Consider the following 26,891-nt stretch of genomic DNA (forward strand, 5'->3'; position numbering starts at 1 on the left):
CATTATGAGACAACCCATTGTTTGGCACAATAGACATAGTTACAGATGCGATGTAAGACAGATAATCTTTTCCTGGAAAAGATCTGACATCGTACGTAGCACAGTTCATTTCACTATGTTCAGTCATCATCACGGCGTGTTCATATTATTTACAGAATTCACAATTGGAAGATGAAGACTCTGCTGTTATCCCTTATGGTCATGTCCATAAATGTGTTGCATTGAGCTAATGATTCATGAACACGACTGTTTGTTTTATATACACAAAGTAAAGAGCCTTTAATCTAATTTACCAAGAGTATGGATTAGTGTGCAGCCTCCGACAGGTGGTAAAGTATTGCATAAATGCCGGGATAAGTGGATCAGTCAGGAGTCCTGGTACTTAGAAATAAGCAGCCGTAGTAATGATACGTCAGTGCTGAGTTGCTGGTATTCACTTGGCTTTCAAATAAACTCTCTCTTATAAGGAATGTGAGGAATGTGTCATCAGAAAATGACTTATTGTTTAAATTAGCCTTTTATGTTTTCTACATTCTTGTTAAACATTTTTTAATGTTTTTTTTTATTTTCCATATCATTATATGTAAAAAAAAAGTAATTAAAAAAAATGGGCACTAAGACTCGTACTTCCTGTTCTTTTCAGCAGCCACATGGACATATGCAGCAATGCGGATATTTTCTAGGTGTATTCTGATTTGCATAAAGTTCATAGTGGAGGGAAGGAGAGGAGGTGAGCTTTGACCATTACCTTTTGTTACAGGCGGACTCCATGTTATCTACTTTATGTAGAGGTTGTTGTCAGTCATTGGAATCCTGCCTGTAATAAAAATGAGGCTGCTGAAATTGATCTGTATAGAACAAGAGTGAGCCTAGTAGGAAGTGTAAAAATTGCAAGATTTGAGTTTATTTTGGAAATTAATACAGTGCTGTTGAAAATTAAATTTTGTTTTTATTACATTTAACATAAATACATGATTTAAATAATTTTCTGCCAATACATTTATATTACAGTACTTTTTGGAATTGTTCAAATTAATAAATAAATCTTATTGAAAATACTTGTTTTTTTCTCGCTACAGGAAAGATATATATATCTTTGTATCGTGTTGGAGAGTAGATAGACAAATATTAAGATTTGTGAGTCCTCAGTGGTTGATACCTTTTAATGGCGAACTGAAAAGATGGTAACACATTGCAAGCTTTAGAGACTACTCAGGTCTCTTCATCAAGCATAGAATAACACTACCGTTTTGTGTCTACAGCTCAAATATTGACCTATGCGTCTCCATGGTTACAGGCAGCAACAAAAAAAAAGCCCTGTGACGCCTGATGCTGCAGTCAAATGTTAGTTCCTTTTGGTTAAGTTCTCTTAAATTGTGGGTTAGCAGGAAGAGGTGCATGAGCAGACTACACATTTGTCGTAGTTTGTACTCTGTTATCATGGAGATGCATAATTCAGCATTGGAACTGTATACACCTAGCAGAAAATTTTACGAAGAATTGCATTTGATTTTTTTTTATTGTGGTTACTCCTTAATTCTAAAAAAAAAAAAAAAAAAAAAAAGTAAGTGTACGCAGACATTGTACTAAAATATGGCTAAAAGTAGAGGCCATTCAGGCTCAGTCCCCAGTCTGTGCAGACTCTAAGATCAGGTAGTGTGATGTCACTGTAGGCTTTGTATAGGCTGGTATTTGTTCTCCCTTTGCTGGTTTTCTTGCCATATCAGCCTGAAGATATTTACCGCTGCTTGGGACGAAGCAATTAAAGCGCTGGAAGCACGATCTGAGCATACATGCAATTGTGAGACTACATTACAATGTGACTTCTCCTGCCGGGGAGGCTCATTCTGACGATCTGTAGTGTGATAGAAGCTAATGAATCATGTTCTGCTATCTTGGGGATAGGATTTAATTTCACTGATACTTTTAAAAATTAGAATTTGGGGGGGGGGGGGTAAATTTTCAGCTTTCTTCTATATCAATACTGTCCGCTTGGCAGAATTGTTAGAAGTGTTGTCATAATTTTATTTTTTCCTGTGGTTTCCCCACTAAAACTGCATGACAAGATCCGGTATAACGATGGATTTCAATATTTTATTGACTCCCAGTCTTGGATTTTCACTTTGGATGTCAACCTTCCAAAGCTTGATGTCTGCGTTGTAAAAAATCTGCCCTTAAAGGGAACCCGACTGCTAATACATGCTGCCTTATCTGTTATCAGAGACAGATTCTTAAAGAAACCGTGCGGGAAACCTGTTTACTGGGCGTTACTACTAGTGATGAGCGAACTTACTCTGATAAGGCAGTATCCGGACACACACTTGTGCTAACAGTGGGTCTACGGCGTTCTCGAAAAATATGTTTGACTCCCCACGCCAGCCGCGGAGACTCAAACACTGTTACCTTGCTGTAAAGTGTGGCGTGCCACCTCAGATTTATTGTCATCGCTCTTATACTTGTGAGGTGACATGCTTCCTGTATTCACTGATGCTCTGGATTATACAATTGTAATGCAATTATAATATACATTTGTATTTTTTTCCAGGCTGTCCAGCCATCTACAGGAGAGGTGATATTTGATAGTTTTCATGACTTGAAATCACGCTGTGAGTTGGAGACCAGAATATTACATTTGCAGCCGGCTGAAATTTTACTTCCCTCTGAGCTTTCCGAAGGAACTGAAAAACTGATCACTAGTATAACGGCAGCCTGGTAAGTGCATAATGGCTTCTGGGCATGAAAACCGAATCGGCGAGGAAAATAATACAAATCAATAGTGATCAATGTACACTAGGTGGCACTGTAATAAAAGGGGTTGTGTTACCCTGGTTGTGAGTAGTTGAACACTACTGGCCAATTCATCATTGTATTTCTTCCAGCTTTTTGGCATGAATACCTTTCATGGGTGGTTAATATGACAGAAAATGCCCAAAAGTGACACCATTCTAAAAACTGCACCCCTCAAGGTGCGCAAAACCACATTCAAGAAGTTTATTAACCCTTCAGGTGCTTCACAGGAAATAAAGCAATATGGAAGGAAAACAATGAACATTTTACTTTTTTCACAAAAAATTTACTTTGGAAACAAACTTTTTATTTTCACAAGGGTATCAGGAGAAAATGGGCCACAAAATTTGTTTAGCAATTTCTCCTGAGTACACCGATATCCCATATGTGGTGGAAAGCTGCTGTTTGGGTGCATAGCAGGGTTCAGAAGGGAGGGAGTACCAATTGACTTTTTGAGCCCAAAATTGGCTGGAATAAATGGCGGGCAGCATGTTGTGTTTGGAGACCCCCTGATGTACCTAAACAGTGGAAACCCCACTGTCACGATCCATTTTTGCATCTGTGGCAGATCTGGCTTCTCAGATTAAAACTTTTTTCCATTCAGGCCATTGGTGGTTAGTCAGTTTTCCCCGCTGGCAACCTGGTGTTACTGCAGTGCTGCTGGGTCAGCTAATGTAGTTGGTAACTATTCCCTACATCCTTTATCCCCTTTCTGCCATCTGACGTACTATCCCGTCCATGGGACCCGGGCCCCTATGCCCATGGACGGGATAGTACGTCATAGCGATCAGCGGTGCTCACGTACTGAGCGCCGCTGATCGCGGCCGGGTGTCAGCTGATTATCACAGCTGACACCCGGCACTATATGTCAGGGGCGTTCACGGACCGCCCCCGACACGATAACCCCTGGCACACTGCGATCAAACACGATCGCAGTGTACCGGGGGTTTAGGGAAGCATCGGCAGGGAGGGGGCTTCCTCCGTGCTTCCCTGAGACCCCCGCAGCAGCGTAATGGCGGCGGGGTCCTTCGGGGGCCTCCAGGGAGCCGGCTTCCTCAGTGCCTGCAAAGCGCAGGCATGAGGAAGTCTGCTTCAATGCCTGTGACAGATCGCTGATCTGTCACAGTGACCTGTAGTGTGACAGATCAGCGATCTGTCACGACAGTTATGTCCCCACTGGGACATTGTAATAAAGTTTAAAAAAAAAAAGTGTAAAAATAATTTATAAAAAATCACTAAATAAATTAAAAAAAAAATAAAATATTCCCTAATAAATTCATTTTTTTTGGACAAAAAAACAACAAAAGTACACATATTTACTATCGCTGCGTCCATAACGACCCGCCCTATAAAACGGTCCCATTAGTTAACCCCTTTATTGAACCCCTTAAAAAATAACAATTAAAAACGAAGCCAAAAATAAAGCTTTATCATCATACCGCTGAACAAAAGAGTGCAATAACGCGCGATCAAAAAGACTGATATAAATAACCATGCTACAGCTGAAAACGTCATCTTGTCCCGCAAAAAACGAGCCGCCATACAGCGTCATCAGCGAAAAAATAAAAGTTATAGCTCGCAGAATAAAGCGATGCAAAAATAATTAATTTTTTATATAAAATTGTTTTCATTGCATTAAAGCGCCAAAACATCAAAAAAGACATAAATGAGGTATTTCTGTAATCGTACTGACCCAAAGAATAAAACCGCCTTATCAATTTTACCGCACGCTGAACGGTGTAAACACACCCCCCAAAAGAAATTCTTGAAACGCTGGTTTTTGTTCATTCTGCGTCCAAAAAAATCGGAATAAAAAACGATCAAAAAATGTCACGTGCCCGAAAATGGTACCAATAAAAACGTCAACTCGTCCCGCATAAAATAAGACCTCACATGACTCGGTGGGTCGAAATATGGAAAAATTATAGCTCTCAATATGTGGTGATGCAAAAACTATTTTTACAATGAAAAGCGTCTTTTAGCGTATGACAGCTGCCAAAAATAAAAACTGCCGTAAATAGTAAATCAACCCCCCGTTATCACCCCCTTAGTTAGAGAAAAATAATAAAATTAAAAAAAGTATTTATTTCCATTTTCCCATTAGGGCTAGGGTTAAGATTAGTGTTAGGGCTAGGGTTAGGGGTGTGTTGGGGTTAGGGTTAGGGTTAGAATTGGGGGGTTTCCACTGTTTGGGCATATCAGGTGCTCTTCAAATCCAACATGGCGTCTGATCTCAATTCCAGCCAATTCTGCGTTGAAAAGTCAAATGGTGCTCCTTCCCTTCCAAGCTCTGCCATGCGCCCAAACAGTGTTTTACCCCCACATATGGGGTATCGGCCTACTCAGGACAAATTGCAAAACAACTTTTGGGGTCCAATGTCTCCCGTTACCCTTAGCAAAATAAAAAATTGGGGGCAAAAATATCATTTTTGTGGAAAAATATGATTTTTGTATTTTCACGCCCGGGTGTTATAAACTTCTGTGAAGCACTGGGGGGTTTAAAGTGCTCACCACGCATCTAGATAAGTTCCTTAGGGGGGGTCTAGTTTCCAAAATGGGGTCACTTGTGGGGGGTTTCCACTGTTTAGGTACATCAGGGGCTCTCCAAAGGCAACATGACACCCGAAGACAATTCCATCAAAGTCTGCATTCCAAAACGTCACTACGTCCCTTCCGAGCCCTGACGTGTGCCCATACAGTAGTTTTCTCTCACATATGGGGTATCAGCGTATTCAGGACAAATTGGACAACAACTTTTGGGGTCCAATTTCTCCTGTTACCATTGGGAAAATAAAAAAATTGGGGACTAAAAGATTTTGTTTCTGGAAAAAAATATGATTTTATTATTTTTAAACCCGGGCATTATAAACTTCTGTGAAGCCCTTGGGGGTTCAAAGTGCTCACCACACATCTACATAAGTTCCTTGAGGGATCTAGTTTCCAAAATGGTGTCATTTGTGGGGGGTTTCCACTGTTTAGGCACATCAGGGGCTTTCTAAACGCGGCATGGCTTCCAATCCCAATTCCAGCCAAAAAAAGTCAAATGGCGCTGCTTCCCTTCCGAGCTCTGCCATGCGCCCAAATAGTCGTTTACACCCACGTATGGGGTATCAGCATACTCAGGACAAATTGCACAATAACTTTTAGGGTCCTGTTACCCTTGGGAAAAATAAAAATTGGGGGTGAAAAGATCATTTTTGTGGAAAAAATATGATGTTTTAATTGTACGGCTGTACGTTATAAACGTCTGTGAAGCCCTTGTGGGTTCAAAGTTCTCACCACATATCTAGATAAGTTTCTTGGGCGGTCTAGTTTCCAAAATGGGGTTACTTGTGGGGGGTTTCCACTGTTTAGGCACATCAGGGGCTCTCCAAACGTGACATGGCGTCTGATCTGAATTCCAGCCAATTTTGCATTGAAAAAGTCAAATGGCGCTCCTTCCCTTCTGAGCGCTGCCATGCGCCGAAACAGTGGTTCCCCCCAACATATCAGGTATCAGCGTACTCAGGACAAATTGCACAATAACTTTTGCAGTCCAATTTCTCCTGTTACCCTTGGTAAAATAAAAAAAATTGGACCTGAAGTAATTTTTTTGTGAAAAAAAGTTAAGGGTATGTGCACACGCAGTGAAATCTGCGTTTCCGCAGCGGTTTTGGCTCTGTGGAAACGCAGCAGATTCTGCTGCGTTGTACAGTACCTTTATTTCCAATTGAAAAAAAAACCGCTGTGCACATGCTGCGGATTTTTCCGCGGTTTACAATCCGCAGCATGTCAATTGTTTGGTGCAGAAGCGCTGCAGTTTTACACCTCATCCATTATGAGGTGTAAAACCACAGATAAACCGCAGGACTTTTGTCCTGTGGATTTACCTGCAGTTTTCTCTCCAAAATCCGCACACCCAAAAAACTACATGTGCACATAGCCTAAATGTTCATTTTTTTTTAAACATTCAAAAAATTTATGTGAAGCACCTGAAAGGTTAATAAACTTCTTGAATATGGTTTTGAGCACCTTGAGGGGTGCAGTTTTTAGAATGGTGTCACTTTTGGGTATTTTCTATCATATAGACCCCTCAAAGTGACTTCAAATGTGATGTGGTCCGTAAAAATAAAATGGTGTTGCAAAAATGAGAAATTGCTGGTCAACTTTTAACCTTTATAGCTTCCTAACAAAAAAAAATTTTGGTTCAAAAATTGTGCTGATGTAAAGTAAATATATGTTAAATGTTATTTATTAAGTTTTTTTGTGTGCCATATATCTGTGATTTAAGAGCATAAAAATTCAAAGTTGGAAAATTGCGAAATTTTCAAAATTTTCGCCAAATTTCCATTTTTTTCACAAATAAACGCAAGTTATATGAATTAAATTTTACCACTAACATGAAGTACAATATGTCATGAGAAAACATTGTCAGAATCACCGGGATCCATGGAAGCGTTTCAGAGTTATTACCTCATAAAGGGACAGTGGTCAGAATTGTAAAAATTGGCCCGATCATGGACGTGCAAACCACCCTTGGGGGTTAAGGGGTGAAAAGGTCACCTGATGCATCAACTGTGACTGTTGGATGTACAGGTCCTTTCTGGAGACTAGCCTAGCAGAAGCAACTCTCTGGTGCTTGCCACGTCTGTTGCTGTTGATATCTGCGGCTAGTCCCATTTGGTGTTTGTCATTTTCCCCTGTGTGTACTATCTGCAGTGGCAAGGTTAGTTCTCCTTGCCGGACAGTGTATTAGTCAGGACAGAGACAGGTGACACTAGGGAATAGGTTCCTGACGGCAGCAGGAGGAAGGACCTGCATAGAGTGATAGGGGAGTGGAGGGACAGGCTCAGGCTGAGCTCAGATGGTGACCATCCATCATTCCCTATCGCTAGGGCATTCCTTTCACTTTTTCCATCCCGTTGTGTGAGTTACGCCATCTGTTGTAGGCCAGCATTAGTAGTTTGAACTTTAAACGATGGGGAATTGTGAGCCAATGAATGGATTTACTGAGGGGAGAAGCGGAGGAATAGAGTCGAGCGATGGATTAATTGTGCAGCAAAGTTAAGGATGGACTGGAGAGGTGCCAGAGTGTTAGCAGGTAGGCCACAGACGAGCAAATACCAGGAGAGACAAATACCTGAACCCAACAGGTCCCTGTTCAGTCTAGGAAAGTCCCTAATCTGACACTGATTTGTCCCCGCCTGACCAGAGGTTGGAACTCTATATGAAACGGTGCCCCCACTCGAATTCGACTTACCCTGAATGTCCTTAACTGCACCCTATCTATAGATAATGTGCAACACAAACACAATAATAACTATAAGGTGAAATACACAAAAATTTGAGTAAAAGGCACAGGCATATGAACGTGTTCACACCGGCACACAGGAAAGACAAAAGAAAATAAGAAGATTCACACAATAAATGGAACACATGGAAACCCCCCCAGATCCCAAACAAAAAAGAAACAAAGGGCTACTCGGGAGGAAGACAGACAAATAAAACATAGGAAAAGCAACAGAAATTAACGAGGTAAAATAATCCCTAGCTAAGGAGCTGGATCTTGGAATTTAGCCAGTAAAGACTGCGTGCGCCATGAGCATAAATAGTCCCTCACAATATGTTATGGGACAAACCAAACAAGGAAGCAAAAACATCTGCACGGAAGCAAAAACATCTGCACAGAAGCAAAAAGGCAAAGGAAATGCAAGAGCATTATCAGCAGTTGGACAGAGACAACATAGGCTGTGGCCCAACAGAGAGGGAAACTGATCCACAGCCAAGGCACCAGATGGAGCCCTGGAGTCAAGGCATGACATATTGCAGTAGTCGAAGCGGGAGATGATCAGGGCATGCACTAACATGAGCTTTGTTAGTTTGGCTTCAAGACATGGCGTTTAACTTGGTGGCCAAAAAGTTCGATTTTGGTCTTATCTGATCACAGCACCTTTCTCCATACGTTTGCGGAGTGTCTTGCATGTCTTTTGGCAAAGTCAAAGCAAGCCTTACAATTTTTGTGTGTAAGTAAAGGCTTTTTTTCTGCCCACTCTTCCATAAAGGCCACCTCAATGGAATGTATGGCTTAATGTGGTCGTATAGACAGATACACCAGTCTCTACTTGAGAAAATCTGGAGCTCCTTCAGGGTTAACTTTGGTCTGTGTGCTGCCTCTCTGATTAATGCCCTCCTTGCCCAGGCTGAGAGTTTTGGTGGGCAATCCTATCTTGGCAAGTTTGCTGTGGTACCATGCTCTTTTGATTGGAGGATAATGAATTTGATGGTGCGCCGGGGATCACCGGAGATTGGGCTAATTTTTATAATCCAACTCTCTCACTTGTATTTTTCAACATTTTTGTCCCCAACTTGTTTGGAGATCTCTTTGGTCTTCATGGTGTTTGGTTAGTGGTGACTCTTGTTAATGGTGTTGCAACCTCTGTGGTCTTTCAGAAAAGGTGTGACTATACTGAGATCATGTGACACTTAAGGCCCTGTCACACTAAGCGAGATCGCTAGCGAGATCGCTGCTGAGTCACTAGAACTGTGAAGTTATAGCGATCTTACCAGCGAGATCGCTGTGTGTGACAGTGACCAGCGACCAGCCCCCCTGCCGGGTTATCGCTGATCGTGCCCGAAATGTCTGGACATTTCTTTGGTCGCTCATGTCCCGCTGAGTCTCTTGTATCGTCACGTTTGACACCTAGCCTAACGACCTCGTTAGCGACTCAGAAGCAAGACAAGGCGGGGATTAGCGTTCCCGTTTCCACGCCTACCTCGGCTCAGATTGGTGGTCACTACAGTGTCCTGATTGGCGGGCTTCCTTTTAAAAGAAGCTAACAAAGTAGCGCTTCAGTTCTTTGTTCCTGACCCGGGTTTGTCCAAGTTGAGATCCTGTTTTTGTCCAACGGCTGCGACTCCATTTTGGATCATCTGCTTTTCCATCTTCGTTGTTTCTCTAGCCAGTTAATGGTAGGTATTTTTTGAATGAAATGGAGCACTAGTACGTCACCTTCTTTTAAATGCACGGCCAATCAGGACGCGGTAGCGTCCACCATTCAGAGCTGAGAGGGCGTGAGAAGGGGGGCAATCCACGCCTGTGTAAATACAGCGTCACACAGTACATCCCTCATCGAGGTGTGAATCGTCAATGGAACATGCAATGTGACAGGGTCCCAACGACCACCGACATCGTTACAAAGGTCGCTATGACACGCTAGATCGTTGCTCCGTCGTTGGGTAGATTGGACTGTCTGACATCTCAATAGCGACCACATAGCGATGCGGCAACGATCCCTGTCATGTCGTATCGCTGTCGAGATCGTTATAGCGTCGCTAGGTGTGATGGGACCTTTAGAGTGCACACAGATGGACTTCCTTTCACTAAGCATGTGACTTATGAAGGTAATTGCTTGTGCCGGAAATTTTTAGGGATTTTATCGCAAAATGGGTGAATACATATGCACATGCCAATTTTTAGTTGTTTGGTCCCATAAATTTAATTCTGCCTATATTATTCTCACTTCGCCAACTTAGACTATTTAGTGCTAATGCATCACACACAAATCAGATTACAAAAATATTTAAGGTTATAATGTAACAAAATAGGCAGAAATACAAGGGGGTGAATACTTTCTCACTCTGTAGATGAGATGGGCGGAAAGTTCAGCATGAACATGCTGTTCCAGGAGTTTGGAAGTGAACTGAAGCAGCAATATGGGGAGGTAGCTGGACATAGCGGTCGGGTCGAGAGAAGGTGTTCTCCATCTGACACTCACTCATACGGTTGACGTTGTCACAAGGTTACCGCAACAGTGTGGAGTCAGAAGACCGCAGCATCTGATTGCTCCTACTTCGGCGCTGAGAAGAAGCACTTCTCCATTTTAAATGTTTATTTCTTCTGTCAGAACAGGGGTTAATCGGCCATGTTGGAAATTCCTGTGCTCACAGCTGAGCTCAGTTAGCCACTCCTTTCCCCTTTATAATCTGGGATCTATTACAAATCCTTGTTGGAGCAAGCATTTGCTGCATGGCTAACGGAGGGGGAGGAGTTCATATGAGAAAGAGAGTTGGAGAAGTTATCTGTGACTGTTGTTTGGTTTGTATGTGTGGTAATTCCCTATCCTTCTCTATTTTGGTTTATTCCCCTACCTCTACACCCCGGTGCATTCCTCTGTTTTATGTGCGTGAATATTTTGTGTGCCTGGAGTTTTCAGATAACCCTTGTTTGTGTTGCTTTGTTTGTCGGGTTGGTGAACTATGGTGCATAGTAGCGCCCCTATTCCCTGGGTGGGGGAAGAGAACAGACAGAGGGCTAACTCAGGAGATAAGGTAAGAGTGGAGGCCTCAGCATCTTCACCTTCAGAAGTATCCCGAGGAGTAGGGGGAGCTAGGGCGCCCCCTAGTGATAAGGACAGGGAAGGAGCCCCTGGTCCGGGGTCATCCGACAACAGTGTTGCGGCAGACGTGCATTTATTATAACTAGTGCTTGTCTGCAGAGACAGCTGTATGGCGTAGCATGTCTAGAGAGTTACTGTTACTCCTTGTGGAGACTACCATCTAGTAAGGAGACACTGCATTCACACGTTTATGTGAGTGTTACCATCCGAGAGAAAGTGACCTTTTTGGTTTTCTCTCAAGTGTAATCCTAGGTGCTTGTTGTGTTTTTTTTTTTTTTTTATTTACTCATCCTTTTTTTCCCTGGAACAGGGAAACTACCCAAACTTTGTTTTTAACCATTGACTCTTAACAATGTAGTTAGTACATACAGTCTGTTTGTCTAGTAGTATCTGTAACTTAAAGATCGTCATAGACTTTAATGGCCGAGTCTGATCGCAAACCGGATGTGTGTACGAACCAGGGAAAATCTGTAGACCCATCTTCTGTCTGAGAGAAAAAAAACAGCGCACAGATGTGTAACACAGATTTGTGATTGTCTTATATATCAATATTATTTATATGCACACTGCTCAAAAAAATAAATGGAACACTTAAACAACACAATGTAACACACCTTACTGTGAAGTCAATCTGTCCAGTTATGAAGCAACACTCAATGTGAATCAAGTTCTCCTGCTGTTGTGCTAATGGAACAGACAAGAGGTAGAAATGATAGGCAATTAGCAAGAAAATCCCTATAAAAAAGTGGTTCTGCAGATGGTAAGCACAGACCATTTCTCTGTTCTCAACTTTTTTGTCTGTTGTTTTGGTCCCTTTCGCATTTGGTCGTTGCTCTCACCCCTAGAGGTACAGTAGCATGAGGTGGTGTCTACAACCCACAAAAGTTGATCAGGTAGTGCAGCTAATCCAGTATGGCACATTAATGCGAGCAGTGGCAAGAACGGTAGCTGTGTCTGTCAGCACAGTGCTAAGAGCATGGAGCAGACACCATAAGACAGGCCAGTATATTAGGAGATGTGTAAGGGGCCGTAGGAGGGCAACAACCCAGCAGCAAGACGGTTACCTCCTCCTTTGTGTAAGAAGAAGCAGTGCCAGAGCCCTGCAAAACGACTTCCAGCAGGTCAATAACATCCATGTGTCTTATCAAACTGTCAGAAACAAACTCAATGAGGGTGGTACGAGGGCCTGATGTGCACAAATGGGTGTTGCGCTTACAGCCTAACACTGTGCAGGGTGATTAGCATGTTAAGCATGCTTTAAGTCTCCTCACCTCGGCATGCTTAACATGTCACTCTACGCAAGGAGAAACAACATTTCTTCGATCCCGGTCAGATGCCTCTCACACAGCCAAACCAAATCTCACATTTTGCTCTGATGAGGGGCAGTTTCTGGCACAGAGTACGAAGGGATATATATGTCACTGCGCATATTAGCATTAGTGATATAATACCAGATTAGATTTCCTCCAGCACGCTATGTGTTGAGAGGGTTAAGCTATGTTATGGGCTGGTTTTAGTGGACCTCCATAAAGGGGGGGGGGGGGGGGGTAGGGTCCACTGTATCTCCATCTGCAGAGTCAAGACAGGATCTGTGTGATGTCAAGGTCATGTGATCATCACATGGGGTGTTAAATACCTGGCCATGAGTCAGTGGGTGTCATGTCTTGGGAGAGCAGGAACTCCCACATAGCCCCGAAGGAGCTAAGGACTGTGTGGGTGTACTGCAGGTGAACCCATCAGGGAATAGACTCTTATGGACTGTGTTTTGTTTGTTTTACTGTTATCTCAGCAAGGCTCTGATTCTTTTGCTGAACCCTGCCAAGGTTTATGCTTTCCACAGTAAACCAGCAGGTGATCTTCCAGACCGATCTGTGATTATTTTCTCATGCTGCAGCTGCATCCGATGATTGGATCAAATGCACCAATACGAGACTATAGGTGCGAGTGAAACTTTAGACTGCACTCGGATGGAGAAATTATTCAGTACTTATACACTGCATAGTACCACTTCTCCTGTCCTGTATATATAAAAGGTACAGTACCACTTCCCCTGTCCTGTGTACAGGGTGTAATTCTCAGTATCTATATTATTCTGTATGTATACTGCACAGTACCACTTCTCCTGTCCTGTTGTTGCAGAGGTAGTATTGGACTTCAGAAGCAGAGGCATACGGCTAATGGTGACAGGCCACACGGTTGCTATGGGGCCTGTGAGCTCGGGAGCCCAGTGCCAGCGCTGGGCCCCCTCACTAGTCATCGTTAGTTCAGCATCTTGGATACAGTTGAAAGTAATGATGAAAGAGGCATCCCCCATCATTTTCTTCGGCGTCTGACATCTCAGTTTATTGGGCGCAATTACAATACTACATGGGAACGAGGAGAAGAGGTGAGTATTGCATTAATATATATACAGTTGTGCTCAAAAGTTTACATACCCCAGCAGAATTTTTGCTTTCTTGGCATTTTTCTAGAGAATATGAATGATAACACCAAAACTTTTCATCCACTCATTAGTGGTTGGGTGAAGCCATTGTCTGTGTTTTCTGTTTTAAAATCATATGGCAAACCTTAACATCCAAATGACCCTCATCAAAAGTGCGCATACCCCGGTATTTTTGGCCTGATAACATGCACAGGCTTTCACACAAATGGGTTTGACTGGCTACTAAAGGTAATCAGTGCGTGTGCATAAAAGCTAAGTGAGTTTCTGGGATCCAGACAAACTCTTGCATCTTTCATCCAGCCACTGACGTTTCTGGATTGTGAGTCATGGGGAAAGCAAAAGAAGTGTCAATGGAGCTGCAGCAAAAGGTAGTTGAATTGTATAAAATAGGAAAGGGATTCAAAAGATATCCAAGGAATTGATAATGCCAGTCAGCAGCGTTCAAACTGTGATTAACAAATGGTAAATCAGGGGCTCTGTAAAAACAAAACCACAGTCTGGTAGACCAACACAAATTTCGTCCACAACTGCCAGGAAAATTGTTTGGAATGCAATGAAAACCCCCCAAATAACATCAGCTGAAATAGTAGGTTCTCTGAAAACTAGCATTGTGGCTGTTTCAAGATGCGCAATAAGGAGGCACTTGAATAAAAATGGGCTGCATGGTCGAGTCACCAGAAGAAAGCCATTACTGCGTGAATGCCACAAAGTACCTTGCCTACAATGCGCAAAACAGCACAGAGACAAGCCTCAAAACTTCTGGAAAAAGGTCATTTGGAGTGATGAGACCAAAATTTTACTTTTTGGAAACATCCATAAACGTTACATTTGGAGAAATGTCAACAAGGACAGAGGTGGATCGCTGATGTTTTGGGGATGTGAGAGCTACTACAAAGGCACAGGAAACTTGGTCAAAGTTGAAGGAAAGATGAATGCTACATGTTATCAGCAAATACTGGAGGCAAATTTGCAAGCATCAGCCCATAAGCTGCGCATGGGACGTACTTGGACGTTCCAACATGACAACGATGCCAAACCCAAGGCCAAGTCGACCTGTCATTGGCTACAGCAGAACAAAGTGAAGGTTCTGGAGTGGTGATCTCAGTCTCCTGACCTCAATATCATTGATATTGTGTGTAGGCCCATTATATTGCATGGAGGGCTTTGTGGGGGGGTCACTGTTGGAAGATCATACTTTTCCGAGGAAGTTGAAGGGTGGGGTACAGTAGGGACATCATAATGTGCGTGTGGAGGGTACTGTGAAGGAATTAACTGTGGGGTGTGGGTAGTTTGCCCCCAAATCAAGGACAACATCTGCAAGAAGTTTATATGCTCTCCCCGTGTTTGCATTAGTTTCCTCCGGGTACTTCGGTTTCCACCCACACTGCATAGACATTGATCTAGGGAATTTAGATAGTGATCCCCAATGGGAACAGCAATGATAATGTATGTAAGGGCTGGAAAGTTGTGAGATATGCTCTTCTGTGACCCTACCAAATATTATGTATTTATTTCTTTGTTGAGGGATGGGGGGAGAATTAGAAATCATGGGACCTCATAGCAAAAAGTTCCATGTTCGCCCCTGTTCTGGAGCATATTACTATTGGTTTATTATTTTCTAATAAAACAAATTGCTGAAGAACCTGTTTAAATTGGATAACCCAAGTTTGGATGTTATCTGATCACTGGTGATGTGACCGCTGAGACCCCCATAATCCTGAGAACTGGAGCTCTGAAGATTACCATGTAAGTGGAGCTGTGGTCGATAAGGCGCACTGTTGCGCCATTCACATGTGGCTCTTGAAATAACTCCTTTAAGAGAGTGGTGAGGGTCATGATAAAGTAAAGCAAAATTAATTGATTGGGGGTAATGAGTTTTATAGTACGTTGTCTAGTGGGGTTTCTGTGCCAGGGCTGCTTTTATGTCCCAGTCCGGCCCTAGATTGAGATCTGGGGAGTTTTCTGAACATAGACCCAAAATGTCAATATGGGTCCAATCCTCAAAAAGATATTTGGACAAACAAAAAACCACCATGGTTACTTACCGGTAGCCGGTTTTTCCGGAACCCATGACAGCACCACCTGAGAGAGGGATCCGCCCCGCCAGGACAGGAACCTACTGAGACATAAGGGGCGGCACCTCTCCCCCGCTTCAGTTGGGTTACAGAGCATTGAGAGGACTTCCCGGTTAGTTACATGTTTAATCCAACACCACAACACTCAAAACACCCTACTAATTGTGCACACCCATACAGTGAAAAAGGGGGGGAATGTACGGGTGCTGTCATGGGTTCCGGAAAAACCGGCTACCGGTAAGTAACCATGGTGGTTTTCCCTTCACCCATGACAGCACCACCTGAGAGATTTTTGGAGACTTCGAAACACCTTAGGGAGGGACCACCGCTTGCAGCACCCTTCTACCAAAGGTTAAGTCAGCAGAGGAGGATAGATTTAATCTATAGTGCTTAAAGAAGGTTGAAGGTGAGGCCCAGGTAGCGGCCTTACAAATCTGTTCGATTGATACCTCTGCCTTTTCAGCCCAGGAGGTCGCCACGGCTCTGGTGGAATGAGCCTTGATGCCGTCAGGAATCGGGATACCACTAGCTGAATAGGCTACACTAATGGCTTCCCTAATCCATCTAGCAATAGTCCCTTTTGAAACCCCATAGCCTTTCCTGGCACCCTGAAAACCTACGAATAGGGACTGTGAGCTCCTCCACTGGCTAGTGGCAGATATATATTCTACGAGAGCTCTTTTAACATCCAGACTATGGAATTTTTCCTCCCCCAGATTTTTTGGATTTTCGCAAAAGGATGGAAGGACAATTTCCTGACCCCGATGGAAATCTGATACTACCTTGGGCAGATAACTGGGGTCTGTTCTTAACACTACCCTATCCTGAAAGACTTGCGTATAAGGAGGATTTACTGAGAGAGCCTGTAAGTCGCTTATCCTGCGGGCTGATGTGAGGGCTACTAACAGGATCGTTTTTAGGGTCAAAAACTTTAGGGGTAGCTGATGTAATGGCTCATACGGATCTTTTGTAAGGGCTTCTAACACCAGGTTTAAATCCCAGGGGGCTTTTCTGGGTATTGGAATAGGCCTAGCTCTATGGCAGGATTTAATAAATCTGGCTATCCACCTATCTGATGCCAGTTTGCAATTGTAGAGCGCCCCTAGTGCCGACACCTGAACCTTAAGTGTGTTTACTGCTAACCCCATCTGCAACCCAGATTGTAAGAACTCTAGGATGTCACTAATCGGGGGTTCTTTTCCTAACGGCTTACCCAAGAACTGTAGGAACTTATCCCATGTTCTGCCGTAGATGTTAGTAGTCACCGGTTTCCTGCTTTTTAGCAGAGTGGCCACCAGCCCAGGGGAGAACCCCCTATCCATTAAAAGCGACCTTTCAAATTCCACGCCGTCAGATGGAATCCTTTGACCTGAGCGTGCAATATTGGACCCTGAGCTAGTAGGTCCGGGATTTCTGGCAGAACCCATGGATCGGAGAGGGACATCTTCCGTAGCAGAGCGAACCAGGGCCTTTTTGGCCAAAATGGAGCTATTAGAATCACCCTGGCTTGATCGTTTCTGATTTTTCTTACCACAGTTGGGATCAGAGCTACTGGGGGGAACGCGTAAGCCAGTCTGAAGTTCCACTGGATGTGCAACGAGTCCACTGCCCATGGATTTTCCCTCGGGTTTAGAGAGCAGAACCTTTCTGTTTGCCTGTTGTGCTTGTTTGCAAAGAGGTCTATCACCGGTTCCCCCCAAAGCTGAATTATCTTTTGAAAGATGGACCGGTTTAGCGCCCATTCTCCTTGCCTCAGGGTATTGCGACTCAGGAAATCTGCCTCTATGTTTTCTGCCCCTTTTATGTGTAGGGCTGTCACGGAGTGTAGGTGTTCCTCTGCACTGCTCAGAATGTCTGTTGCTGCTTCCATTAAGGAGTGTGATCTTGTCCCTCCTTGGTGGTTGATGTATGCCACTGCTACCTTGTTGTCTGACATGATGCGTACATCTCGACCCTGGAGTAGCGGAATGAAGTGGCTTAGGGCCTTGCCCACTGCCCACAGTTCTCTCAGGTTGGAGGATGCCTTCCTTTCTTGAGGTGTCCAGGAACCCTGACCTATGAGGCCCCTTAGGTGTGCCCCCCACCCCGAGGAGCTTGCATCTGTTAAAATTATATCTGTCGCCTGTCTGTCCCATGGTATTCCTAAGGTCAGATTTGTCTCGTTCAACCACCAGTTGAGAGAGTCTCTGGTTTTTAAGGAAAGCTCCAGCTTTCCTTCCAAACACCCTCTTAGCGATCTTTGTGCTCTTAGTATCTCCCACTGGAGTTGCCGGGTGTGAAACTGAGCCCACCTGACCGCCGGAATACAGGATGTTAGGGTACCTAGTAGGGACATTGGTTTTCTTAATGTCATACATGGTTGGTTTCGGCCCGCCAAGGCCAGATTTTGCACCTTCTCTATCTTGGACTCTGGGAGCAGACACTCTTGCCTTTCTGAGTCCAGTATAAATCCTAGGAAGGTCTGTTTCTTTAGGGGTTGTAATTTTGATTTTTTGAAATTGACTATCCACCCTAACTCTTGCAAGGTGTTGATCACCTGAGTCAACTGTGCTGTACAGTGGTCCTCTGAACTGCCCACTATAAGAAAATCGTCCAGGTATGGTATTATGACCGTATCGTGAATCCGGAGAAAGGCTGTCACTTCCACTATGACCTTGGTGAAGACCCTCGGGGCTATGGATATGCCAAACGGAAGAGCCCTGAACTGAAAGTGCCTTAGTGTGCCCTGAATATAAAGCGCTACCCTCAGGTATTTCTGGTAATCTGGATGGATAGGGATGTGATAATACGCATCCTTTAAATCGACTACGGCCATGAAGCAATCTTGATGTAGCAGCTTCACTGCCGTAGTTACTGATTCCATCTTGAAGGTCGGGTTCCTTATCCATAGATTGAGGCGTCTGAGATTTATGATTGTCCCGAACGACTGATCCGGTTTTTTTATTAGAAAAAGGGGTGAATAAAACCCCTTTCCTTCCTGTAAGCGTGGCACCTCGGACAGTACCCGCTTGTCTATCAGGCTCAGGATTTCTGTTTCTAAGGCCAGTTGTTCTTCGGTCATCTTCCTGATAGGTGTGATGACGACCACGGGTTTTGGCTGACGAATAAAAGGGATTTTCAGGCCTTCTTTTAGGATGCTCAGAATCCAGGTATTGGAGGAGATCTTTTCCCAGGCCTGGAAAAAGAGTGCCAATCTCCCTCCTACTGGAATACTGGCGTCATTGTGGTGACTTTTTTGAGGTGGAGGTGCCTCCACCAAACATAAACCCTGATTCTTTCTTCCTTTTATCCTCCCATCTTCTGTCAGCGGGAGGACGCCCTCTATTGAATCTCCCCCTCCGAAATGGCTGTCTCCTCTGATACATAGGGAATCTGGGGAAGCCTTTTTTCTTATCGCCTGCTTTCTCCAGAATATCGTCCAAGTTCTTGCCGAACAGGAATCGACCATCGCAGGGGAGAGAGCACAATTTGGCCTTGGACTGAAGGTCACCCGGACAGCCCTTAAGCCATAACGCGCGTCTAGCAGCATTTGATAGTGACGCTGCTCTGGCTGTCAATCGCATAGAGTCCGCCGAGGTATCTGCCAAAAAAGCCGCTGCCCCGTGCAAGAGATACATGTCTGATAAGATCTTCTCTCTTGGGACCCTTGACGCCAGCTTCTCTTCTAACTGCTGCAGCCAGATCATGAGGGAGCGTGCCGTGCAGGTGCCCGCTATCGCCGGCTTTAGACCTCCTGCTGTCGCTTCCCATGCGTGCCTCAAATATGAGTCCGCTTTTTTGTCCAGCGGGTCTCTAAGAACCCCTGCGTCTTCCAAGGGCAGGGCCGACCTTTTGGAAGACCTGGACACCGCTGCATCTATTTTTGGGACTTTGTCCCATATCTCCGTATCCTTGTATTCAAAGGGGTATCGTCTCTTAGAGGCGGATGGAAGGGCCCCCGATTTTTTTAGGCTTTTTCCACTCTTTCTCAATAAGCGCCTGGATTTTCGAGTTTACTGGAAAGGTTCGTTTTTTCCTCTCCTGAAGCCCCCCAAACATGACGTCCTCTAGGGTTTTAGCCGCCCTTTCTTCCTGTAGGCCCATTGTGGTTCTAATGGCCTTTAGGAGGGCATCTGTATCTTCTACAGGGAAACATGGCTTACCCCCTGTGTCACTGTCTGAGGAGGATGATTTTTCCGCCTGAGATGATACTGACGCGGAATCTGAGGGGGAACTAGGGAAATCCTTCCTGCTTTTTTTCCCTTTTTTCAATAAGGACTTAATTGAGCCTTCCATTTCTGACCTGAGGGCAGATATTAGATTGGCTGCGAAACTAGGCGCTTCCTCCGCCATAGTCCGCTGAATGCACGAAGCACAGAGATCTTTTTGCCAGTCTCTTGCTAGGGGAGATTTACATATAGCACAATCCCTATTGTTCTTCTTGCTTCCCGCTTTTCTGGGCCTTTCCTACAGGGTGAAGCATACAATAGAAAACCCCTATTAATATACTGCTAACATTCACGAAGATCACTCACCACCCGTAATCAAGGGTACCGGACTTGGAGGCTGCGTCGGAGCACCTGACCCGCGCTGTTTGGACCTTGAGGAGTGCCCCTGACCTGCGGCTGGGGCGACTGCTGCTTGAATGGCTTCCATGCTTTCTGCCAGAGGGCTGTGAGGGAGGCAGGGACGCTGAACGTTCCTGCTCGGACTCCATTTTGCACCGCCGATCTACAGCTGTCTTCCTCCTTTTAAATTGCATGCCTCCGCCTGGTGAGCGTCTTCCTCCCCTCCCCCTTGCGACCGCCGGCCCAGCGCTTCAGAAAGCCGGCCCGCGTCGCACCCGGCGCCATTACACCGTCGCCTTCTGCTGACGTCAGCCGGCGCACCCAGCATTCCAAGCGCCGCTGACGTCAGCGGCCGGAAGACGCCAGCATCTCTCCCCTACCACGGGGATCGAGATGCGGCGTGCGCGAGGGGAGGGCGGCGCGGTGGGGGCTTCCCGAAACCCATCCACGCCCGCACGAACCCGGAGCCCCAGGGACCCCGGGGACTGCGCTTCCAGGACCCGACGGCCGGCGCTACAGGTATGCTACCTGTTCTTCCCGTGCCGGGACGGGCCTGGGTCTTTATCTTTCTCTTCGCCCATGACAGGCACCGCCACAGTGGGATTCCTTCCAGGACAGGAACCCAACTGAAGCGGGGGAGAGGTGCCGCCCCTTATGTCTCAGTAGGTTCCTGTCCTGGCGGGGCGGATCCCTCTCTCAGGTGGTGCTGTCATGGGTGAAGGGAAAATACAAATTTTTTTTATAAACTCCAAGCACGGATTACACAAGAATTGGCTGTCATCAGTCAGGATTTGGCCCAGAAGTTCATATCCAGCAAGTCAGGGCGAATTATTATTCAAGTCTTAAAAATACGGGTCAACGCTGTAAATATTGAGTCTTGCATAAAGTTAATGTATTTGTCAAAAGTTTAATAACTTTATAAAATAAATACAATGAAGCAACAAACTTTGACACAAATTTTTGACAGTGACTGTACATGGTGAGATTTCTTGCTAGAATATGAATCGGTCAGGAAAACTGTCATATAAATTGCAGTGTAGGGAAATGTGATCTGCTGGAGTCTGTAGTGACTATCGGCAGAATATCAGGGTTTTCTTTGGCTCGTCTGTTTTTCTTGCATTATATATAATGGTGCCCAAATTAGAAAGCTCATTGTAGATGAGCAACTCAGGCGATGGTCACGATGATGGGTACCTGTGACATTGGTCTAACTCGTTGCCTCGTGGTAATGTAAATCTCTTCGTACTGGTAAAATATAGTTATATTTAGAATGAACATCTTGTCCACGTCATTCATGGGAATTTAGCCTCTATCAGTGAGGTATATTGAGTCTTGGTGGTGACGTTACTATTATTATTGTGCTATCTGACTATAGCAGTGTGCTGTGCCGTGTTCATGTTTACTGCCGTGTAATTACAGAACATGCAGGAGGCTCTTATCACATTTAATACCATTCTGTCTGCACACTTCACATTCTATTTATGTTCTTTTTAAATCTTTTTCTTACTTTCCTGCGAAGATTGCTTTCTGAGCTTCCCTCTGAAGTGGGTGTCTAGTAAGTTCCCAAATGTGGGATACAGTATAATTACCATGCTGAAATAAAAAAATATAGGCTGCTCTCTGCTGTCACTTTCATGCCTTTGACAGTAAGAGTACATGGCAACAGTTTCTAAAGTTTTGGCATTTCAGCTTCTGAATGTTTTGAGATAATTCTTTGACAGTCGGTTATGAAACAGAAAATGCAAATGTCCTTACATATAAGACATGGATAAATGACTTCTCTGCACGTGGCACTGGCGACGTCTCCTGCCCTGTGCAAAACTGTGCAATTATCTGCACGTGGTGTAGTCTCCAATCTGGTACTTACACACTGTGCAAAATATATATATATATATATATATATATATATATATATATATATATATATATATATATATATATATATATATATATATATATTTTTTTTTTTTTTTTTTAAATTCGTTTATTAAACTTCAAAACAAGAAAAGGATGTAATGTACAACATACATAGTTGCTTGTGGTTGTGGACATTGTACAGAGCATACACACTACGATCTTTTTGTTAAATACTAAACAAAAATTAAGCACTCTTATTAATATATGAGTAATCTATGCATAATCCCACAAGCATATACAAGGAACAATAGGCTATACATTATAAGCATGTACATCAATAATTTCTCACAGGCCTTTATTATATCGTTCAGATAACGTGGATTGATTGAGTCCCTAAACTAAACTACAACTACGTTAACTATCTACTAATTCGCAGCCTACTGCCTTGCACTATATTGTCTCCATTCTACAAAGTGAGATGAGAAGAATTCCACCTCTCCCAGATTTTTCAAATTTACCCGGGCATCCCCTGTTCTGATATAATGTGTGCTCGTATGGGACAATCGTATTTACCAAGTCAATCCAAGTTCTAAGAGAAGGACATGAATTACCCATCCACCGTAATGCCAATACTTTCCGTGCCATAAACAATGTCTCACGTAGAAAGATAACAACATAGTGACCCCAAATATCCACCTCCCATACCCCAAACAAGCAGACCAGTGGTTCAAGAGGGACTGGAGCTTGCACCAGTGATGACAAGAATAGCGTCACCTCTTTCCAGTACTGTAGGGTAGTGGGACATTGCCATATCATGTGGATAAAGTCTGCAACTGGTGAGTGACATCGCAAGCATTCTGATGATTGGAATCGACCCATCCTAAAAAGTCGTATCGGAGTCAAAGGATCTCTTCCCACTCCTCTCCCTGCGTATTAGGGATGAGTCGTTACCACTTCCCTTTAACAGAACTTATGGCAGATTCCGCTCCCACCGACAGAATGTACATGTATAAAGAGGTGATAAGGCCCTGGGGACCCTGTGAGTTAAGGATTCCTATCAGAGGTAGGGACGAAATGGCACGACCCCCACCTGTACTCCTTATGTGCGACTGAAGAGCAGACCTTAGTTGTAAATAGCGGAAAAATTGAGAGCTCGGGACATCATGTTTAGCCTGTATCTGCTCAAAAGACATTAACCCCTTAATGACCGCCGATACGCCTTTTAACGGCGGTAATTAAAGGTACTAAAACCACAGCGCCGCTAATTCACGGCGCTGTGGAGAAAGTGAATAGCGCCCCCAGTGTCGGATTTTCTACGGGGTCTCGGCTGCCGGGGGTAGCCGAAACCCCAGAGAACATGAATCGGTCGGTTTTTACCGACCCCGCTTTTGCGATCGCCGTTATTAACCCTATAACGGCGACCACAAAAAAAGCCGCAATTTTACATTTTATTTATTTTTCCTCTGATGTGATCGCACATCAGAGGAGAGAGAAAGAGGGTCCCCGATCCCCCCTCTCCGTGGTCCTCTGTCCCCTCCCGGTGGTCCTGCGTCCCGCCGACATCCTCCGGTGGGCTCCGCCATCTTGGATCCGGGGAAAATGGCGGGGGCATGCGCAGTGCGCCCGCCGGGAATCTGCCAGCTCCGGCTGGCAGATTCCATTCATTCACTTTGATCACGGTGATGAGCTATCATCGTGATCAAAATAAACAAAATAGTACATAATGCCCCCTGTTTATCACCCCCTTAGTTAGGCCAACATAACGAAACAAAGAAAATATATTTTTTTTTTTCAGTTTTCCATTAGGGCTAGGGTTAGGGTTGGGCTAGGGTTAGGGTAGAGTTGGGCTAGGGTTAGGGTAGGGTTAGGGTTGGGCTAGGGTTAGGGCTAGTGTTAGGGTTGGACTAGGGCTCGGGTTAGGGCTAGGTTTAGAATTAGGGTTAGGGCGAACTAGGATTAGAGTTAGAATTAGGATTAGGGATTAGGGTTGGGATTAAGGTTAGGGTTGGGATTAGGGTTAGGGGTGTGTTGGGGTTAGGGTTTGAGCAAGAATTGAGGGGTTTCCACTATTTACCAACTTTGGGGGTCTAAAAATTGGGTCTAAAAAATCACTTTTGTGGAAATAAAAAAGACTTTATTTTCACGGCTCTACGTTATAAACTTCTGTGAAGCACTTGAAGGTTCAAAGTGCACACCATACATCAAGATAAGTTCCTTAATGGGTCTAGCTTCCAAAATGGGGTCACTTGTAGGAGGTTTCCACAGTTTAGGCCCATCAGGGTCTCTGCAAACGCAACATGATGCCAGCTGACCATTCCATCAAAGTCTGCATTCCAAAATGGCACTCCTTCCCTTCCAAGCTCTCCCATGCGCCTAAACAGTGGTTCCCCCCCACGTAAGGGGTATCAGCTTACTCAGGACAAATCGCACAATAACTGTGGGGGTATGATTTCTCCTGGTACCCTTGTAAAAATAAAAATTTGGGGGCGAAAAGATCTTCTTTGTGGAAAAAAATGGATTTCTTATTTTCACGGCTCTACGTTATAAACTTCTGTGAAGCACTTGAAGGTTCAAAGTGCTCACCACACATCTAGATAAGTTCCTTAGTGGGTCTAGTTTCCAAAATGGGGTTACTTGTTGGAGGTTTCCACTGTTTAGGTACATTAAGGGCTCTCCGAACACAACATGGCATCCGATCTCAATTCCAGCCAATTCTGCGTTGAAAAAGTCAAACGGCGCTCCATCCCTTGCGAGCTCTGCCATGTGCTGAAAAAGTGGTTTACCCCCACATATGGGATATCGGCGTATTCAGGAGAAATTGTACAACAAATTTTATGGTTGATTTTCTCTTTTAACACTTGTGAAAATAAAAAAAATTGGTTCTGAAGTAAATTTTTTGCAAAAAAAAGTTAAATAATTTTTTCCTTCCACATTGCTTTAGTTCCTGTGAAGCACTTAAAGGGTTAATAAACATCCTGAATGTAGTTTTGAGCACCTTGAAGGCTCTAGTTTTTAGAATGGTACCACTTTTGGGTATTTTCTGTCATGTACACCCCTCAAAATGACTTTAAATATGATGTGGTCCCTAAAAAAAATGGTTTTGTAAATTTTGTTGTAAAAATGAGAAATCGCTGGTCAACTTTTAACCCTTATAACTTCCTAACAAAAGAAAATTTTGCTTCCAAAATTGTGGTGATGTAAAGTAGACATGTGGGAAATGTTATTTATTAAGAAATTTTTGTGACACATCTCTCTGATTTAAGGGCATAAAAATTTAAAGTTTTAAAATTGCAAAATTTTCGCCATATTTCCATTTTTTTCATAAATAAGCACAAGACTTATCGAAGAAATTGTACCACTAACATGAAGTACAATATGTCATGAAAAAACAGTCTCAGAATCAGCAGGATCCATTAAAGCGTTCCAGAGTTATAACCTCATAAAGGGACAGTGGTCAGAATTGTAAAAATTGGCCTGGTCATTAAGCTGCAAACTGGCTCTGTCGCTAAGGGGTTAAGGTCCCATGATCATACAAGTCTCCTATCAAGGAGACATTACGTTGAGTCCAAAAATCAGTGGACGGGTGACTTAGTAATACCGAAAAATAGACATTTTTCCATAGGGGCATTTCAGCTATAATGTCCCTATATCCAATCACTTTCTTAATTTGCCTCCATACTAATCGTACCAGACCGAGCAAGGGCAGTAAACGAGGGACACCGGGCCCCTCCAACTTCAGGAAACCCAGTGGGCAATCAGTTCTTGCAGCGTGAAGCAAGTAACTTTCAGAATTAGGGAGATAATTACCTGGCATCCATTTACTTAAGGCTTTAGCCTGTCCAGCCAAATAATATAAGAAGAAATCTGCCCCACTTCCCTTTTTAGGCCTCTGCAGAGTGGACAACTTAAGTTTAGGTCTGGTTTTCCCCCATATAAAAGACGTGACCTGGGAATTAAGATTCACAAAAAAGGACTTGGGTACCATAACGGCACTGTGCTGAAGGGAATAGCTAAGTTTGGGAAGTAATATCATTTTAAGCAAGTTGATGCGTCCGGCCACAGACAGCGGTAAATTGCTCCAGGTTGCAAATTTAACTTTGACCAGTTCCAACAGTGGGCAGATATTAAGTTGTAAGTCGAGCGTGCTGTTATGGGATACATGAACCGCCAGGTATTTAAAGCTAGATACAATAGACAACGAGGAGAGAGCCTCTAGTCGGGACATCGGGGCATGGGACAGGGGTAACAAGGCAGAATTTTCCCAATTTATATATAAGCCCGAATATTTACTGAATCTGTCTATGGCGGCAATCACTTGAGGCAAAGTTTCCTCCGCCTCGTCCATAAATATCACCATATCATCTGCATATAAACCTATAGTATCTACCCAACCCGCTATATCTATACCTTTAATGCCAGGAGAAGACTGTTATGAAAGAGTCACCGTAGGAGGCAGACACAAAAATAGAAGCTACGTCCAGAAAACCAGAGAAGTTGGCAACTATCAGATTGCAGACCCCTGAACCTATCAACACAACTAGCAGTAGCCGTGGGGGGTTCCTACGGTGCCCTAGACCCCTCGATCACAGCCGGAGAGCTAAATAGCCTACAGACAGAAAAGGAAATCTAAACTGCCCCAGAGCAGACCCCAAAGTAAAAGGCAGCCCCCAACATATAATGACGGTGAAGCAAGATGAAAAAACACTCACACAGACAGAAAGATAGGCTGAGCAAACGATGGGGCCCAAACTAATTATACAGGAAAGGAAGGTTGCTGTCTGCAATCTGCCAAAACCCTATCAAAGAC

General features: G+C 44.0%; 1 protein-coding gene across 2 annotated transcripts in view; it reads left to right on the top strand.

Annotated features, from left to right (window-relative positions):
• The window catches only part of MSH3 (mutS homolog 3), a 293,593-nt gene that overhangs the window by 44,284 nt on the left and 222,418 nt on the right, over positions 1-26,891 (top strand). For both annotated transcript variants that reach the window (XM_073581229.1, XM_073581149.1), the window contains exon 8: positions 2,546-2,712. In XM_073581229.1, coding sequence (XP_073437330.1) covers positions 2,546-2,712 — 167 coding nt within the window. The remainder of the gene's footprint in view (positions 1-2,545; positions 2,713-26,891) is intronic.

This window comes from Dendrobates tinctorius, unplaced genomic scaffold, assembly GCF_039654945.1.
Source record: "Dendrobates tinctorius isolate UK_male_01 unplaced genomic scaffold, ASM3965494v1 ptg000003l, whole genome shotgun sequence".
Taxonomy (NCBI): domain Eukaryota; kingdom Metazoa; phylum Chordata; class Amphibia; order Anura; family Dendrobatidae; genus Dendrobates; species Dendrobates tinctorius.